General features: G+C 40.5%; 1 protein-coding gene across 1 annotated transcript in view; it reads right to left on the bottom strand.

Annotated features, from left to right (window-relative positions):
* Nucleotides 1-10,555, bottom strand: part of UBA2 (ubiquitin like modifier activating enzyme 2) — a 31,465-nt gene extending 20,910 nt beyond the window's left edge. Inside the window, exons 1-6 of the mRNA XM_007165088.3 lie at nucleotides 10,362-10,555; nucleotides 8,420-8,503; nucleotides 7,452-7,522; nucleotides 6,188-6,252; nucleotides 4,702-4,802; nucleotides 3,017-3,138 (exon numbers count right to left, since the gene is read on the bottom strand). Coding sequence (XP_007165150.1) covers nucleotides 3,017-3,138; nucleotides 4,702-4,802; nucleotides 6,188-6,252; nucleotides 7,452-7,522; nucleotides 8,420-8,503; nucleotides 10,362-10,499 — 581 coding nt within the window. The 5' untranslated portion in view covers nucleotides 10,500-10,555. The remainder of the gene's footprint in view (nucleotides 1-3,016; nucleotides 3,139-4,701; nucleotides 4,803-6,187; nucleotides 6,253-7,451; nucleotides 7,523-8,419; nucleotides 8,504-10,361) is intronic.
* Between the last annotated feature and the right edge of the window lie 4,600 nt (nucleotides 10,556-15,155).

Genomic DNA, 15,155 nt, shown 5'->3' with positions numbered 1-15,155 from the left:
GTCCACACTGATATCAATAAATGGGACAATATAGAAAGGGGAGGGAGTAACTTTACAGTGGAGAAAACAGACAAACACTACCTTAAAGTAATCAAGGCCTACATTAATAGTCATAAATCATGTTGATAACATGTACCCTTCATATGATATGATGAAAATGGCACTTTACCTCTGTGGTCTTTCTCCCAAAAATCCATAACCACAGTATTATCAAGAGAAAAACATCAGACAAATTCCGACAGTGGGGCATCCTAAAAAATACCTGACCAGGGACTTCCCTGGTAGTGCAGTGGTTAAGAATCCGCCTGCCAATGCAAGGGGACACAGGTTCAATCCCTGGTCCGGGAAGATCCCACGTGCTGTGGAGCAACTAAGCCCGTGCGCCACAACTACTGAGCCTGTGCCCTAGAGCCCGCGCACCGCAACTACTGAGCCTGCGTGCCTACAGCCCGTGCTCCACAACAAGAAGCCACAGCAATGAGAAGCCTGTGCACCACAACAAAGAGTAGCACCCACTCGCCGCAACTAGAGAAAGCCCACACGCAGCAACGAAGACCCAATGCAGCCAAAAAAAAAAACCTGACCAGTACTCTTCAAAACTAACAAGGTCATCAAAAACAAGGAAAGCCTTAAGAAACTGTCACAGCCCCCTTAAGGTGGGCCTAAAGACAAAACTAACTATAATGGGGTATCCTGGAACAGAAAAAACACATTGGGCAAAAACCAAGGAGATTTAAATAAACTATGGACTTTAGTTAATAAATAATGTATCAATATTGGCTCATTGTTATGTATGTATCATACTAAGATGTTAATAACAGAGGAAACTGGGTGTGGGAACTCTGTGCTATCCTCTCAATTGTTCTGTAAATCTGAAGCTGTTCTAAAAAGTCTATTAAAAAAGAAAAAAAATTGTTTGCCAAGTAAATAAAGCTTGCAAGTGTATTTCTTGTGAAATTTTGTTGTTACACCATTATATGTTTACTTTTCTGAGTGATTATACCTTAATCAAAAAATAAGGAAAACTAATGTTTGCTGTAGATTTCTAGAAAATATTTTTTATGAGGTTGATAGTTCTCTTCCTAGTTTACTAAGAATTTTTGTCATGAAAAGGTGTTTGCTAAATTTTACCAAATGCTTTTTCGACACCTATGAAGATTATAGTTCCTCATTAAATTCTTAATGAAGTAAATGCCATTTATAGATTTTTCTAGTGTTAAACTATGTTTGCATTCCTGGAATAAATACAGCTTGGTTATGGTATACTTTTTGTTTTATACCATTCTAGATTTGTATGCTAATGTTTTGCATAGGATTTTTTCATCTACATTTATGAATGAGAATGTCTCACAATTTTCCTCTTATAACGGCCTTAACTGTTTTGTTTTGTTTTTTATATAATGTATGTAGGACTTCCCTGGCGGCACAGTGGTTAAGAACCCTCCTGCCAATGCAGGGGACACGGGTTCGAGTCCTGGTCCAGAAAGATCCCACATGCCACAGATCCAGGAAGCCTGTGCACAACTACTGAGCCTGCGCTCTAGAGCCCACGAGCCGCAACTACTGAGCCTGCGCTCTAGAGCCCACGAGCCACAACTACCGAGCCTGCAAGCCACAACCACTAAAGCCCGCATGCCTAGAGCCCGTGTTCCGCAACAAGAGAAGCCACTGCAATGAGAAGACCGCACACCACAACAAGGAGCAGCCCCCGCCCACCGCAACTAGAGAAAGCCTGCGCACAGCAACGAAGACCCAATGCAGCCAAAAGTAAATAAATAAGTATATAAATAACAAAATGCCCTCTCTTAAAAAAAAAAGTTTATTTATTTATTCATGCATGCATGCATGCAGTGCCTGGTCTTAGTTGCGGCATGCGGACTCTTAGTTGCAGCATGCATGCGGGATCTAGTTCCCTGACCCAGGATCGAACCTGGGCCCCCTGCATTAGGAGCACGGAGTCTTACCCACTGGACCACCAGAGAAGTCCCCAGCCTTAACTGGTTTTGCTATCAAAGATATGATAGCCCCAAAACATGAAGTATTCCATTTAAAAAAAAAAATTTCTGAGACTTTATATAAGATTAGAATGATATATTCCTTGCAAATTTAGTGGAAATCACCTATAAATTCACATAGGTTTGGTGCATCAGTCAGAGGAATTTAACCCACTGATTAAATTTCCCTAGGGAGCCTTCTATTTCTTTTTGAGTCATTTTCTAAGTTTTTAAAATGAATTTATCCAATCATTAAGTTTTTTAAATGTACTGACATAGGGACTTCCCTGGTGGTCTAGTGCTTAAGCATCCACCTTCCAATGCAGGGGATGCGGGTTCCACCCTTGGTCAGGGAACTAAGCCCGCACGCAGCCTGAGTATGCGGGCCACAACTAGAGAGCCTGCATGCCACAGCAGAGGATCCTGCGTGCCGCAACAAAGATCCAACGCAGCTGGGGGTGGGGGTGGGGGGGATATGTACTGGCATAATCTTTTACCATCCCATTTTTTTCCCCTTATTATTCTAATCTGTGTTGAGATTATATTCCCCACTTAGTTATCTATCCCCCTCTCCTTTTTATGATCAAACTTGCCAATTTATTTTTTGCTCTTACCTCAATTATATCGTTCCTTCTAATTTTTTTGACTTTATGTTGTTCTTTTTCTAACATAAGTTGGATCCTTTGCTCATTAATGTTCACCTCTCTTCATGTGTGTAAGCCTGTATCTTTTCTTCCAACTACCACATTCAATGTATCCTACAAGTTCCACATGTAGTATTTTCAGTATTTTTACAAAGTATTTTCAACTTCCATTATTTCTTTTTTAACCAATGAGTTACTTCTAAGTATGTTTTAGTATTTCCAAATACATAGATTTGTATTCATTTAGTTACATGCCTGTCTCCAGTCAGACTAAGCTTCATCATCATAAGTACAATTTCTCCAAGGTATTCAAATAAAAATGACCCCACTGTCCATGATCAGTACTAAAAATATGCCCAGAAACATATATACTCTTACTTGAACAAATATTTTGCCCAAACGATGCAATGAATAGGTTCTGAAGGTGTGTTACGAATTGTACAGCCAGGAAAAGTTCTCTGGGTTGGTTTGGGATGACATTCGTAACACTCAGTCACACCCTGCAAAGTCAGGATATGAGAAAAACATTTATCCCATCATGGTGGTTTCTCAATATTGTAATATAATCATAAACATTTCATTCCTTCATCTATATTCCAACTGTCAAGAAAATTTTAAAATATTAGTAACTCCAAAATTCTTACTTTACAGATAAGGAACTACAACGTAAAAGTTAATTGAATCTACCATAATCACAGCTAAGACTAAGCCAGGACTTCTCTGATTCCTGGCCCGGTGAGGAGAAACTACAAGTTTACCATGATCACACTAAACAGACAGGGAAAACTACTAGAAAGACAAATAACAACTTTCCAACCAATTATCTCTCAAATTTGTGAAACTCAGTTATTTAAATATTATTTATAGATTTACCTTATAAGCTCCTGAAGATTAAGTGAATTTAAAGCATTAATTTCCAGAGCTATCCAGATACATGGAAAAATCCTAAGTATTGCCAAACCAAATACCCTTCATTTCGTTGCTAAAGGGTTATGTTTAAAGTTATAGTGTAAGGAATCCTTGAAAGAAGTCCATGGCACCTGAGATAATTTTCTAAAACTTAGAATGAGTATTCTTTATCTTGGCAATTCTCAATCTCAGTCTTAACACATACTAGTGTCTCAGGATCATGGTAATGAACAATGTCTTTCTAATAATGGTTAAAGACCCCAAACCTGCAAATAATATTTTAATATAAATTGCAGCAGATCCAGTGTTTTCTCCATAATGCCATTTCTGGTGTCCTTCCAATATGCTTTCTTGGGGACAGCCATATGGCAAGCAGTCACCCCTCATAAACTGATATTTATAAGTCTTTGTAGAATGATATAAATTAAGCTTTCGAAGAGTAATATTAAACAGTAAAAACAACTGAAGCACGGCCACAATCTTCAGTATGGAAAAACTGCCAAAGAGCAGACAAAAATACCAAATTTCAAGTAGAGTGTAATTCCTTTTAGTTTCAAAACCTGCTAAATGATTCTTCGAATGTATCTATGTTTAATTTCTTAAAAGAATTCAAAGAAAAAAGATTTGAGCAGCAAATGAATAACAATGCTGAGACTGTATAAAACTGGGTTGTGAACACACATGTATTTGTTCTTATTCTCTAGTTTTATCTAAATATTTGAAATATCAATACTTTACAAATACTCCAAAGTTTTTTTTCAAAGTACTCTTCAGATCTATAAATCCAGACTTTAGACAAGTAACTTTTTAGAAGGCTGGTTTACCATATATCAACTACAACATGACATGTAGTCTCATGGCTACTAAGAATTTAAAAAGGCAAGTTTATTATGCTTGCCAGCCTAAGGATTTTAATATATAAGCTACATGAAACAAAGTAGCACAGAGCTAAAAGATCTTTGCCTGTACTCTTTTTGGTACCTTTATAGCATCTAAGTTTTATAGGAGCACAAAATAATCCTTACATCCTGGATGCTGACAAGCCCATGTCATATATATCCAAAGTTTACTTCTTCCCTCCTTAAGTTCCCAAATAAATATGTGGGAAGCAAAAAACAAACCAAACCAAACCAAACCAAAAAAAAGTACTTTACCTTTTTGATAGTGGTTACTTGTCCAAGATAACCAGCAGTTCCACTCTCAATAAGAGGGACATCAGCTGCTAGACACATTCTATTAACATGGTTTCGGGCAGCTGGAAGAAAAATACTAGTTAACAGGAGTTTACAAAAAAAAAGAAAAAAAGAAAAAAGAAATTATGTAGTTACCTTTAATTAGGATGAAATTTACCCAAACCATTTTTTATTGTTTTTATTTCATGTACAACTTTCTTATAGCTATGACCAGAGTAATACAACTGTTATAGACATTTAAGAGACATTCAACAGCAAAATTTCAAAGATAAGAAATTTATATCACAAATTTACTGTAGGAGAAGCACCCCTATATATTACTTTTTAATACCAAAGTGCCATCTTCCTCTTCTATTGCTGTACCTACTTCTATTAAATATGGCTAAAACATTGTTTCAATGTTTTCCAACCCCTTAACTTGCTCTTATTCCAATAAAATTATCAGGTAATACATGGAAGTAAATGGAGAATGTGGAGTATCAACTTTGGAACTATTTATCTTTTTTTTTTTGCTGCACAGCATGCAGGGTATTAGTTCCCTGACCAAGGATCAAACCCACGCCACCTCAGTAGAAGCTCTCAGAGTCTCAACCACTGGACCACCAGGGAAGTCCCAACGTGGAACTATTAAGGCAGTTTAAGGTGAGGGGAAAAAAGATAAGTCTGGTTAAAAGAGTTATCCTCTTTCTCACGCTACTTTGTATGTTTTCTCTTTTGATATTTCTGGCCCCAAATTGTTACAAACTCATTTGACAGATGTACTTTTACATGTGGAAGTAGTTACAGAAAGAGTATTAAGTATTTTCACCCCACATTCCAGACACAAAGATTTGTTAACAATAACTGGCTATATGATACTTGATTATATGAAATATCACCAACTTGTGTAAAGTTTAAATGGTCCAAAATGTGTACACGTAATAGGATCCAATCTGATATATTACAGCACCAGATATACCCAAAATAATTCAAGAGCCATGACTTCTATGCTACCTTTGACATCCTATTGCCTTACTCTCAAAACAGTGGTTTTCAGCCATAATTGCCCTTTAGATCATCTGGGGAACTGTGAAAAAATATGATCTTTAGGTCCCATTTAGAGTTTGACTCAATTGGTTTTGGGTGAAATTTGGGCACTGATATTTCTTAGATCTCCACATACACGAAGGAAGTCACACTGTGCTTAAGTGCTGGGATAATCTGAAACAAATATACATGCACGCAACCTATGCATCATCCTCTTTAATGATTTTAACTTCCCCTATATTCACACTAGTTCTAGTTAAAATTACAATCAATTGGCAAGCTTTAAACCTGATCTTACTTCCCTTTAGGTCTTTTAAGTTCTAACTCATAAGGAAATATTTTAATTAACACTAATTGTGTAAACAACCTTGTTATGGAGGAAGGGAAATACTTAGAATTAAAAGTATTAAAATAATCTCACCTCTGTTATCTAAAGCATTCATAACCAATATAAATTGTCGAAAAAATTCCACATTATAGTCAGGGCTACAAAGTAAAACAACAACAAAAAAAAAAGGTCACCAAAACAACCGGCCTTACACATGAGCTTCACAGTATAATACAGGGTCCTAAAAAGCACATTAAAGTAATAAAAGTACAAAAATAACTGATATTAGGGGTCTCTACAATATAGATAGGTTTGATTTTTCCCCAAACACGAGAAACAAATTTAAACCACACATCCGTTTTGGCCAGCTACCTCGGGCACAGAGCAGAATCTCAAACTGGCATGACTTCGAGAGTCCCACCAGGCCTTCTTGGGGCAGCAAGTGCCTGGGAACATACAAAGAATACATTCCCAGGATCTGCCTGGCCTGTAGCTTCACCTCACATGGTCAGGATCAGGCAGGGTTCAGGCCCCTAGGGTCCCTGCTTTTAGCAGCACTGGGAAAGCAACACAGGGTAAGGAGGTTGTAGGGCTACAGGCAAGCTTGTAGAGCAAACATCCAGAGAATGAAAAGGAAGCTGGAAACACAAATTCCCTGAGAAAGCCTAAGACTTTCTCTAATCCAGGCCTCAAACAAGAACTCATTATTTTTAAAACCACTTACTTGTGGACAACAACGATAGATAAAGGACATTTAGACGCAGGGTTCCTTTGCCCCAACGCCTCCACAATTATATTTTTACTCTATCTTTACTGAGATCAGAGTATATTTATGTACCACAAAAACTACTGCCCCATCACAATTCCCAGTGTTATATTACAGAAGTCACAGTCCTAATAAACAAATTATTTTGAGAGGGAACCTTTTAAACTGAAAAAGGCCACAGCTGAAATCGATCAGAATGAGAGCAATATATTTAGAAAAGTCTGAATCATCATGTATATTGATTTCTTATAGTTTAGAATATCTCTTTATTTAAAACAATATAAGGTCCTTTTAGGTTTCCAAGTAACTTATTTATTGAAAGTATTAAAGTAAATGACCTCTTTTCTAAATCATTCAAATTATATATATATATACATATATATATACACACATATATATATATGAACTGTTAAAAGAATGTCACTTACGTGGACACAACCTACTACATTTTAATAATTCTAGAAAAATCATTTTTAAATAAGCAGAATGACTGAGTTCATATATTCAGCTAATAAAAGTATCTTATACTTTAAAGGTTTAATTAAAAATTCACAGCAAACACAATTTTGCAACATAATAATTAGAGCATACTTCATGATGCTGTCATGGTAGGCTATGATATTAGCTTTCGGGTAAAACTGCAGTACACTTTCTTTGGCAACCTGGAAAAACAAACAACACTAAATTACTAATTTACTAAATTACTACAACATTTCTATCTGAATATGAAATCTATCTATGGCAGACAATAGTTATTTCACCTGTTTATATACACTTGTACATGAATGGCAAGCTTCAGCAAAAATATCAAATGCAGTAACCAAGTGTCATTCAACAAATATTTACTAAGCATCTTCCATATATCAGAAACTGTATACGGCACTTGGTGAGCAAAAGTGACATTAATCAAATAACCATCCAGATAAATTTAACTACAAACTATGATAAATGATACATAGAAAAAGTAGAGGCTGTAATGAGTGGAAGATATGATTTAGTCTAAGAGATTTAGGAAAGCACCCCTAGAGAAAATTTGAAAAATGAAAAGGAGAAAAGAGTGAAAGTTTGCCCAAAAAGCTGGGAGAAAAGCAAAGAGAAAGATGTTTTAAAACCTTGAATCAAGATGGGACATTCAAGGAACTAAAGAAAGATCAGGATGGCTAGAACCTCAGGGGAGGCTGTCTTCTTCTAAAGGGAACAATGGCATAAGCTGTAGCTTCTCTTGCCCACAAAAACAGGAGCAGCCAAGCTCCAGGGAATGTAGGAACACAAGGCTCATTCTAAGTAAACGATCAGAAATTTAAGAAGGGGACACCATTTACAGGATTGGGTAGAGCACTTTTATTTCCTCTGTAGATAAGAAAGGATGGCACAGTCTTCTGTCCTTTTCTAGAGATCTTCTTATTCTTCATAATTCCTCAGCTAAAAAGAGATGGCTTCCCCCATATTCTCCCTCCTACTAGAGAGTCCAAATTAACCTAATACCATAAATGGAAGATCCACCAAAGGGCAGAAATATAAATGAATAAATAGAAATGATATGAGAAATACAAAGTTACCTGGGCCTTTGATCTTCCAACATGTTTCTTTTGAAACAAAAACTGCCTGTTGAGGTTGCTGACATCAATAGTATCCAGATCAATCTACAAATGCATAAACCCCAGATAAATCACAAATTTCCTGGTATGTTTGAGCAATACGTATCACTATCCTCAGCATCCATAACCCAGAACTTTTGATATTTGCTACGTTAGTGGAGAAAATGCTTTTTGACCAATATACTAAAGTTGTTAAATTGATAAAAATAATTTAATGCGTATTAAAACAAGATTTAATTTCAGAGACACCTTTCTCAAAAATATTTTAGAAAGGATGCTTTTTTTGTTCATTTGCTTAATCATACTGGCAAACATGTTAGGAAATTCCTTAGACGACAAAATGATGCTGAAAATGCATTATATTTCCATCATTTCTCTATCAATCTGATTAGTCTTTCAAATCCAACATAATAGATTTAACTGTGCCCTGTTCTTTTTCTTAAATAATACTTGGCAAATAGACTTATTGAATTTTTGCTGCTTTCTTTAATTCAACAGTCTTTGCCCACACACAATTTCATTTACAATCATTACTTGAGGGCTGTGGAGGGAAACTTCTACACAAGGTTAGAAGTCTCACGTTTTAAGTCTTATCTAACTGCTGCTTCAAAATAAATATAAGAGAAGAAATAATTATAACTAAAACCATTTTCACTCCATTTCAATAAATTTACATGAAGAGTAATCAAATGTTCTAACTGAAACACCCTAATGGTTTTGGTGAAAATCACCAAAACATATAATCACCTAACATTTTTTATCTGTGCTTTCTAAATTTACTACAAAAATTAAACCAAATAAAAAAGGATCAGCATTTATTTTTCAGGGGCCCCAATTCACTGTCTTGTCTATTACAAAATGATCCTTTCGAAGAAGTATCAGTAGGTATTAGCTATGCCACATTCATATTTGGGATACAGAACTGAATGGAAAGACTAACCCTATAAAAACCAATGGAAAATGCGTAAATGCTTTTCCCCCCAGTCACTCATTTATTAGTTCAGTCGGCCACCTCTACTTTTTTTTTTTTTAATTCCATGTTTCCACTACACCTTAAGATACTATAAACTCACATCCAAATTGCAGGTTACAACTCCAATCTCTAAAAAGTTTACATTAACAGAAATGACTTGACTCAGAATTACAGTAGCTTCCCGTCACTGTACAGCAATGCAAAAGTTAAAATCCTAACCAATACCTTTAACGAAATAATCTACGGTGATAACAATGACAGTCACGCAGATTGTACCCAGAAGAGAGGGGCGCGAGCCACAAAGGAGTTCTAGCTAAGTTACTAAACCCCACCGTACCTCACTTTTCCTCTTATCTGTTAAAAATAAAATGGGATGAAGACAGGGTTTACAACCCTATGATGGTAGCGAAGATTAAGTGCGTTAAGGCGAGTAAACCGCGCAGGACAGCGCCGGGCTCGGGACAAGCGCTCAGTAGGTCCTGGTTGCTACCACTGCCATCCTCTGCTCTGCATATTATCTGAGTTAAGGGGGACTTCGAATTGAACACTCACAACATCCCCAAGGGACTCGAGACAATCCTCTCCTGCCTCCGGTTAAAGCTGGGGAACTGCTCTGAAGCGAAGACACGAGGACTCTTCCACACCCCAGAGCCGCCACAAATTGGCGCTGCCTGGGAGGCGGGGGACGGCTCTTCGCGGGACGCCCGGAAGACCCGGGCCCTTGGCCTCCTCAGCGTGCGGAGCGGGCCCGGCGTGCAGCGGCGCCCACCCCGTAGCCGCCGAAGAGCTCCCTCTAGGCGGGCAGCGACGACCCCAGGGCCTCTTGGTCCGCCCCCGCACCCACAGCTCAGGTCCGGACCTCCGGGCCCCGATCCCCCGGCCCCGGCTCCACGGCCCGCCATTCAGCCCGCGCGCACGCCTGGCCCTCACCAGGTCGATGTGGGAGAAGCCGGTGAGCACGAGGTTTTTGAGGAGCTCGCAGCCGATGCCGCCCGCGCCCACCACCAGGACCCGGCCCCCGGCCACGGCCTCGGCCAGTTCCCGCGGCAGCCCCCGCGACAGTGCCATGGCGGGACAACCACGAGCCTCGGCGCAGGCGGAGGCGGGAGAACTGAGCCGCGGCCGGAAGTGAGTGGGGGAGGGGCGGTCTAGCTTCCGTTCCTGCGCACTGCGGCCGCCTGTCGGCGCTGAGTGGGCGGGGCCTGGGGACCTGGCCAGTCCGCGAGCGGCCCGGGCTGGGCTGGGCTGTGAGCGGAAGACTCTTCACACCTCCGGCTGTACTCGAGCCTGGTAGTGCTTCGCACCGAGGCGCGTAGTTCTGCTATCCGGCTTAAGATTTATTAGATTTTTGATGTGTAGTTTTAAAAAATACTTTGCAGCATATATGTAACCAAGCAAAGGCCTCTTATGCCCCAAGTGAAGAAAGCCAAACTCTGACAAGGGGAGTTTGCAGCAAAGTAAGGACTTACTGCAGGGTGCCAAGCAAGGGAGTGGGAAGCAGGCCTCAGATCCACTTCAACTTGGTCTCTGAGTTAGGGTTTTTTTTTTAAGGGTGAGGAATGGACTATTTCCTGCCACATCAGTAAACAAAGGATGTCATAGTCATCAGCAATTGCAGCCCTCCATCCGTGAGCTGGTGAGCCCCAAGGAAACTCAGGAAGGAAAGAATACCTGCCATCTAGCAGCCATTAGACTGCAGCCACTCCCTACCGTGAGCCCTGAGGGAACTGAGGATGTGAAAACACAGGGTACTGGCCCCAGATAGCTGAGGTGCATATCAAAGGACTGATTTCAGTGAGCCCAGACTCTTGCATCTTCCCATACATAGAAAAGCGCTAAATTCCTTAATTTGGGGTATCTGGTTTTCTTAATTTAGAATAATCCTTTTATGTTCCAACTACCTGCCCTTTGTTGCAAAACTTCTATATAACCTGGCTCCCCCCTCCGCCCCCCCAGAGCAGTTTTCTCAGGGTTACTTGAGATGCTACCTCCCGGGCTTGAAGTCCTAAAAATTCCCGCCAAATAAAACGTAACTCTCAACTTTTAGGTTGTGAATAATTTTTTAAGTCCACAAGGGGAAGAACAAAGAGGCTGGGATTAGTCATCATCTTGTGACATTTCTTAATTGTAGTTTTGGGAGTTAGGATGTCTCTGGTTTACAGTTTTCTGGCCACGTGGTCCATGGTTCAGGAGTCTGTTAGCTCATCTTCCTCTGGAGAAACAACATGAGTTTATATCTTAATGATGACATGTACAATAGCAAGGTTAGTACATTAACGATGTTATCAACAACAGCAATTTTAGCCATCTGACTCTGGGTGATTAGTGTTCAGTTAGCACAGGATTGAGATCAGAGGGGATAAGAAAGGGAATAAAGTTTTGGAGAGAGAGATTTATCATAAACTCAGTAAAGGAACTCGATTTCCAGGGGACTCAGTTTCAGTTACAAAGTACGTCCTGGGAAAATATTGATGGTGGAAACACTCATAATATTGAATGAAAAAGATACAAGGACTTCCCTGGTGGTCCAGTGGTTAAGAATCCGCCTTCCAATGCAGAGGACGCAGGTTCGATCCCTGATCAGGGAACTAAGATCCCACATGCCACAGGGAAACTAAGCCAGCACCTGCAACTACTGAGCACACGCACTCTGGAGCCCACGAGCCACAATGAAGAGCCCGGCAGGCAAAAAAAAAGAAAAAGATACAAGACCATACATATGATTAAATTTTGTTAAAAAAAAACTTTTTTTAAACTGGAAGAAAATAACCATGGTTAATATTTTTGTGTATCTGTGTGTGATGAAATTTTGGACAATTTTTATTTCTCCTCTAAACTTTACTGTATTTCCCAGATGCTCATACTCCTCAAAGAAAATGTGAATTTTAAAATCAGAAAAAATTATTAGAAGAAAAAAGGAAAAGATGGTGTGAAAGGAAAATCAAAATAGAGTATCGCTAAGAGAGCTCTCTAAAATGGAGCTGGAAGGCCAATGACAAAGTAATTTATGCATGGCTCAGGCTGGATGAAATCTGACGTTTTGACCACTTACTGTCCTAATGAAGGCATCCAGAACATCTGCCAGAAACTTGATACTTATTACCCTTACCCTAATATAACTCATGACAGCCTATCTATTTATCAGATCCTTAACCTAAAACAACTCGTGACCGAGTATTTCTTTTCTTGTGTCAGAGTACAGTCTCGTGGCTTTTGCCTTTATAAGCCCCTGACTTTTTCTCTTCCCTGGAACACTCCTTCCGTTTTAATCAAATCTGTGTCTTCCGAATTGCAATTCTTACGACGCCAAATATACTCTTTTCTTATCTTCTTTCTTCGTTTTGTTGGTTGATGGTGTAAAACAGAGGAAAATGCTTTTGACTTCCGTGGTCTTTCTCATCAGTTGCTTCGTTCACCAACCACACACCAAGCCTGATCTGTGAGGAGTACTCAGTCTGTTGCCCTGATCCATGAGACGAAGGAAGGGCCAGGGCACCTAACCATGGTTGGGGCGGGAGGCACCCTTGCATAGTAAGCTGCTGATGTTCCTTCCCTACTATTGGCTCTCATAAAGGCCCCCTGTGGCAGCTAAAGCTAACAGAGGTCTTCAACAAAATGCTGACCTTCCTTCATCCACTAGACACACAGTGGATAGAGCCACCTTCCTTTGCTTCTTTCCTGCCTCCCTCCTCTTGCCTTTGCCTGGGCTGGGCACCTAACCCTGAGGCTTTGCTTTTCTTCGTGGGTTGGTGTGTTGTTAAAAACAAGATACAAGCTCAGAATGGAGTCACTTATGCTAAGCCTCATGTCACCAAACTGAGACTTAATTACAGTTTCGGCTCTCCCAGAAATAGAATCTTAAACCATCACTCAGGAATCACCAGATCAGCACTGGTTAGGTAATCTACCTGAGAGACCCCTGCCATCCCCTAAAGGAAAGTAACGTGGCAATAACCAACACCCTTTTTTGCTGATATAACTTTCCTGTTCCTGTCCCTTTCTGCCTGTAGAAGTCATTTTGTTTAGCTCCTTGAAGCACCTTCCTTTTTGCTAGATTGGGTGCTGCCTGGTTCCAATTGATTTTTGCTCAAATAAATTCTTATGCCTCAGTTTATCTTTTAACAGTGTGTATAAAGTATAAAATGCTTGCCCACCTTAACAAATTCAAATAGGATGCAAGTGCAGGAAGTAAACACTGAAAAGCACCACTCACAAAATTGCACACCTAATCCTACTCCTCAGGGCCTTGCTTGTGTTTGTATTTCCAGATCTAGATCTTTTACACAGCACTATGAAGAGTTTTACATTTAAGTGGGTTCACACTAGACTTGTTTTCTCATTATCTTGCTTCCTTAACAATATGTCACAAACATTATTTCTATGGGATCATGGGAACGCCCCTGCTAATCTGTACTCTATTTAGGTAAGACCTGATACGAACATGTATAACTAGATTCAAGAACATGTTTGGTTGGAAGCACAAGTTGTCTCCACCTAAAAGTCAGCCACATTACACCTAGCTCAGATATCTGCAAATGTCTGTATCAACAGTTTAAAGCAACAATTCTACCCCATCCTCTCATCAAAGGAGGGTACTCTCTGGCCATTTAAATAAATCCAAAGTGAGATACCTGCAAATATAAGCAGTATGTTTTGTGCTCCAGTTGGAGTGAGTGGTCTGACAGTCTGAGGGACTCTCTGCCCACAACAGAAGTGCCACAGGGGAACCGGTGGTCACTTCTGCAGCATGACAGAGAGGAGGAATCAAAACCTCTCTCTGCAGGTCCACACTCAGCCTCAAAACCTCTCTCTGCAGGTAGGTCCACACTCAGCCTGGGCCCTGCAAACCCAGTGATCCTGAAATATCACTGACCAACACCTTCGCTTTCTTCTACACAGCCAGCCACTTTCTGCCAGGTGCCTCCCACCCTCCCAGGAAAGGGGGAGAGGGCAGGGCAGCATCAGGTAGGGTTCTCACCAGTCACACACTGCCCAGGAGAACCACATCTCATGATAATATGGGCCTAATGTGTTATTTACCAAAGTTTATGTTTATTAACATAAATCAATCAAATTGTTTATGTTAATACCCAGTTTCCTCATCCATGCAGGCAAACAGCAGGTCTGTACACAGCTGGTGGAGGTGTTTTCATGCTGCTGTCAAGGGGTAGCAGAATGGAAGCAGCTGATAACATAAAAACTAAATGGAGAAAGGGGAGATTGGAGAGGTAGACAGCTGGATGGAAGGACAGTGTCCAGAAGAGAGAAAGGGGCCCCTTCCTGTGATGCTTTAGGGGCAGGAGGTGAGGGCGGAGAGCCTGGGGTGGGGGAACACCAGGCAGGTCTGAACAGCTCATGTCACAGGGCAGGAGCCTCAAGCAGCTGGAGCAGCTCCAGTAGTTTGCTCTGTCAGCATCCAGGGACGGCAAAAGTGCCGAGGCTGCAGGGGTAGTACGTGGCTGGCTGCGCTCATGGCTCTCCAGCTGCTCTCCCTCCTAGAACCCACCGGTCTGCTTACATAGGATCACCTGCCCTCTGGGCTACAGAGGAGCCACATTCTGAGCTGCCACTGTGGACACAAGCCACTGACCCTGGAAGGGTTAACCAGCCCACAGCTGGGAGGTTCTAGTTCTGGATCCAGACCCATCAGGGGTGCCAAAAAGCAAAAAAGAAACAAGAAACAAGAGCTAATAAATTGTGAGTCAAAATGAGGCAAAAACACAA

The sequence above is a fragment of the Balaenoptera acutorostrata genome, chromosome 19 (assembly GCF_949987535.1).
Source record: "Balaenoptera acutorostrata chromosome 19, mBalAcu1.1, whole genome shotgun sequence".
NCBI classification, from domain to species: domain Eukaryota; kingdom Metazoa; phylum Chordata; class Mammalia; order Artiodactyla; family Balaenopteridae; genus Balaenoptera; species Balaenoptera acutorostrata.
This window is presented reverse-complemented; position numbering and strand designations above follow the sequence as displayed.